General features: G+C 50.4%; 1 protein-coding gene across 1 annotated transcript; it reads right to left on the bottom strand.

Annotated features, from left to right (window-relative positions):
* Positions 1–1,002: 1,002 nt before the first annotated feature.
* On the bottom strand, positions 1,003–2,130 carry LOC144108144 (kelch domain-containing protein 3-like). Its single transcript, XM_077641422.1, has one exon. The coding sequence runs from the start codon at positions 2,128–2,130 to the stop codon at positions 1,003–1,005; it is 1,128 nt and encodes a 375-aa protein (XP_077497548.1).
* Positions 2,131–4,162: the final 2,032 nt, after the last annotated feature.

The raw sequence follows: 4,162 nt of genomic DNA, 5'->3' as shown, positions 1-4,162 counted from the left end.
GTTTGCAAACTCGCGCTTGCACCAGGGCTCCAAACCGGAATCGCTACCAAATCGTTCCAGTCGCTTAAGCCATTCAGTAAAGCTTGATTGCCAGAAGATTTACGGCGACAAATAACTGATGAAATACTTCTCTGGTTTCGACAACGGCTGCTACCGTACATACTCAGAGTTAGTAAAGTTACTGCAATAGTATAAACTGCCATTCAGATTATTAACCGCAGTTTACCAATATTACTCAAGAGAAAAACGTACAGCAGCTGTATCTTACCGGTACGCACCTAGGGGCAGAAACAGGGAGGCTAACGAAAAGTTTTCAGCTCAAGTTAAGGACAACGCAACGAGCTATACACGAGAAAGTGATAGGTGTAACGTTAAGAGACCGGGAAGCGGGCAGAGTGGGTGAGGGAACAAACGCGGGTTAATGACATCCTAGTCGAAACCAAGAGGAATAAAGGAGGTTGGGCCGGGCATGTGATGCGAAGGCAAGATAACCGCTGGTCCTTAAGGGTAACGGAGTGGATTTCAAGAGAAGGCAAGCGTAGCAGGGGGCGGCAGAAAGCTAGGTGGGCGGATGGGATTAGGAAGTTCGCAGGCATTAGTTGGGCGCAGCTGGCAAAGGACAGGATTAATTGAGAGACATGCGAGAGGAGTTTGCCCTGCAGTAGGTGTAGTCAGGCTGATTACGATGATGATGATGAAAAATACCCTAAAGAAAACGCCTAAAATGAAGTATATAAGAAGAGACTGACTTGGTTTAAGAAGCTGGTCCTCATTTCTGTTCCGGAGAAATGAAGCGAACAGCAAATATATTTGGAACAAACAGGAAGCATGAACATCTGTGCGTTTGTGTGCGAACATTGCACGAAGGAGGCGGTAATTTACTCGAAAGGTTTTTTTTTTTGCTGGAGCGTTGCTACAGCGGTCGCGTAGATTATCGTCCCCATCTTCTATGGCTTCATCAAAAGATTCCTGGCAGTCTAGTGCTCAGCTTGAGCCTGCAGGCTAAGATGACGGCGAAGTGCTGCTGTACCTTGTGAGTGCACTGACCTCCTTTTTAATGGCAGGCGGCAGGTGGCCGACATGCACGCGTGCATCTATGACAGCCATCAGACACATAGTCTTCAATGTAGGACAAAAGTCTAGCACGTGCATATCCGTCAGCGCCTCTTCGCATAGTTCAGAAGTCTCCTCTGCACTAGACTGCATCCACTGCTCGACCGTTGCGTAGGATTTCAATCCTCGACCACCGAAGACGAAAAGCAAATTGTCAATCACGCAGCAGCCCGGGAACCGCCTGGCCGACGGGCCTGACCGCTTCGGCGTCACTACGCTCCAGGAGGACCTCTCAGGGCTGTACTTGTGGATGATGCCAAAGTATCGGTCCCGGTCGAAGTCCAAACCTCCAAATACATACAGCTCTCCGTTGTAGACGAAGGTGGCGTGATCTTCGCGCCCTTCGGGGGGAAAGCCATCGACGCGGGGCCGCACCCATGTCGAGGTGGACGTGTCCAGATACACCAGAGAGCTGCTGTAGGCTGTGCCTCGGCCAGAGAGCACAAGGGCTCCGCCCCACACGTACATACGGTCCCCAATGGCGGACGCCGAATGGTACATGGTGTTCTCCGGCAGCTCGCCCCTGGTTGGCACAGTATGCCAGCGCAATGTCTTCAGGTCGAGGAAATCTATCTGCGGCGTGGGTGGGCCATCCACCGGCCATCCACCATAGAGGTAGACTCGGCTGCCCACCAAGCATGCAGTTTGGCCGAACCGAAATTCTGGCCATTGGCCAGACACTTCCAGGAGACTCCATGCCATCGTCCTGGTGTCGAAGCGGTAAACTACGCTACCCACTTCGATATAATCCCGGCTGCTCCAGAGGTAGGCGCAGTCTCCGTAGGCGACGACCGTGCGGCTGTAATTATTATGCCAGGGGCTCCCGTCCGGAAGGGACTGCGTCTGCAGCTGGTTCCACTGGCAGCTCGCAGGGTCGAATGCGTAGACTTCGACGGACTCGCGTGTGGTGCGGTCCACGTCCTCGCGGTCGGGGTCGAACGAGTAGATCTTGCCATTAATGGAGACAGCCGTGTAGTTTGCGCCTTCTGGCACGCCTTCCAGCCGCACCGTCCACATCTTCGCCACTGTAAAATCCTCCCGGGAAAGATGCGCAGGTTTCTTTTCGGTCGTAGAATGTGCACGTGCACGTGCGGGATCGTTTTTTTCTTCTTCTTCTTCTTCTTCTTCTTCTTCTTCTTCTTCTTCTTCTTCTTCTTCTTCTTCTTCTTCTTCTTCTTCTTCTTCTTCTTCTTCTCCTCAAGTAATATGGCACATACCCACGTGGGGGGGATTGGCCAAGGTATAGAGTAGAATGCCCCTTTCTTCGTTCCCCTTTATGCACGTGCACCTGTGTGAGGGATGTTCCAGTGCCCCTACAGGCGAACTTTCATACCTTGGGTGCATTGGCAAAAACTATATATAATAATAAGATAATAACAAAAAAATATATAAAGTGACTGTACATTGTTTTGTGAAGAGTTACGTGTTGGCCTTCAGGTTTTTCTGTGTCCTTCGCTTGGGCGCAGTAACTTATTCTGCGCAAAATTAAATTAGCTGCCAGGTGTTTGCGCGCCGGCGTGTCTGTCTTCTGTGTATTTATCATTTCCTCTGTTCCCCTTCATGGCGCCTTTTTGAAAAAATGTGTTCAACCACGTTGCCAAACAGCATTCAAAAGCCATCTATACTTTGCCAAGTGGTGAAGACCAGTATGAGATGCGCTATTGAAATGCTGGCAGAAAGGCAAGGCGTTTTTCGAGAATGCCGCGCCACCCACCAAAAGGATGACGATGCATCTGAGATGCACGCAACAATGTTCTTCGGCCCACTTCCATAAAAACCGCTGTTTGTCGCAGAAATGTCAACTTCTGCTGAAACGTCAAATGTGCCTGGGGTGCCAAGTGTTTACAAACGCACGAGGTATCCAGGAAACGATGCTTTGTTTCGTCTCAAAATTCTCGTAAGCAGCAGGCTGGAATGTACTGAGAGGGAGAGAGAAAGTGTGACTTGATGCGTACCGGTTAAGACCTGCGCGAACTGTATGAATGCCAATGCTGGCGTCGAGGCGCGCTTTCATTCGGCCGCTCCAAACACGACATATATAAAAATGGCTGTGTTCACGCTTGTGGAAGCATGGAAAATTTATTCCTGCCTCGTGGAAGCATGGAAAAATTATTTTTATTCCAAGACCCCACAAGTCTATCACCACCCTAAACAACATCCGCCCCATTTCTCTTACATCCTGTCTAGGCAAGGTCTTCGAGCACATAATTCTTGCTCGGCTAACAACGTACATGGAAGACAACCACCTTTTCCCCCACAGTATGCTCGGATTTCGTGCGCATCTATCTGCGCAGGACGCCCTACTTCAAATTGCGCATGACGTGCTTGATGATACCATCCCCCACCACACTAAAGCTATCCTGACAGTTGACCTCACCAAGGCATTTGACAGAATTCGACACGATGCCATCTTACGGGAACTGCAGGCTCTACAGGTAGGCCCTAAAACCTACAATCACGCTCGCGCGTTTCTCTCGGGCCGCACTGCCTCCCTGCACATAGATCAGATTACCACATCCCCTTATACACTCGGAGAGCTCGGAACACCTCAAGGGGCGGTCCTTTCTCCTCTTTTCTTTAACGTTGCTCTCATCCCCCTAGCTCACAAACTGGCTCTAATCCCACACCTAAGCATACCCTGTACGCTGATGATATTACCACATGGACCACTCATGGCTCTGACGGGGAAATTGAGGAAACTCTTCAGTTAGCAGCAGACACCATCTCCTCTCACGCGTCATCCATCGGGCTCGAAAGTTCCCCATCTAAGTCCGCGCTCTTCCTAATTAGGCCAAAATCTAGCGCCAACTCGCCCATCCAAATCAATTTAAAAGGATCCCCTATCCCCATCACACCCGCCCTCCGCATCCTTGGCCTCCACTTGCAGGATTCTGGAAGAAATGAACATACCCTTAAAAGGCTCAAGGCCTCCACGCAATCCGTGTTGCACCTTCTACGCCGAGTGTCCTCCCTTAACAAGGGTTTAGACGAAGCGGACAACATGAAAGTAGTGCACGCATTTACGCTTAGCCGCATTCTATACGCAACC

Source organism: Amblyomma americanum, chromosome 10 (genome assembly GCF_052857255.1).
Source record: "Amblyomma americanum isolate KBUSLIRL-KWMA chromosome 10, ASM5285725v1, whole genome shotgun sequence".
NCBI lineage: Eukaryota > Metazoa > Arthropoda > Arachnida > Ixodida > Ixodidae > Amblyomma > Amblyomma americanum.
This window is presented reverse-complemented; position numbering and strand designations above follow the sequence as displayed.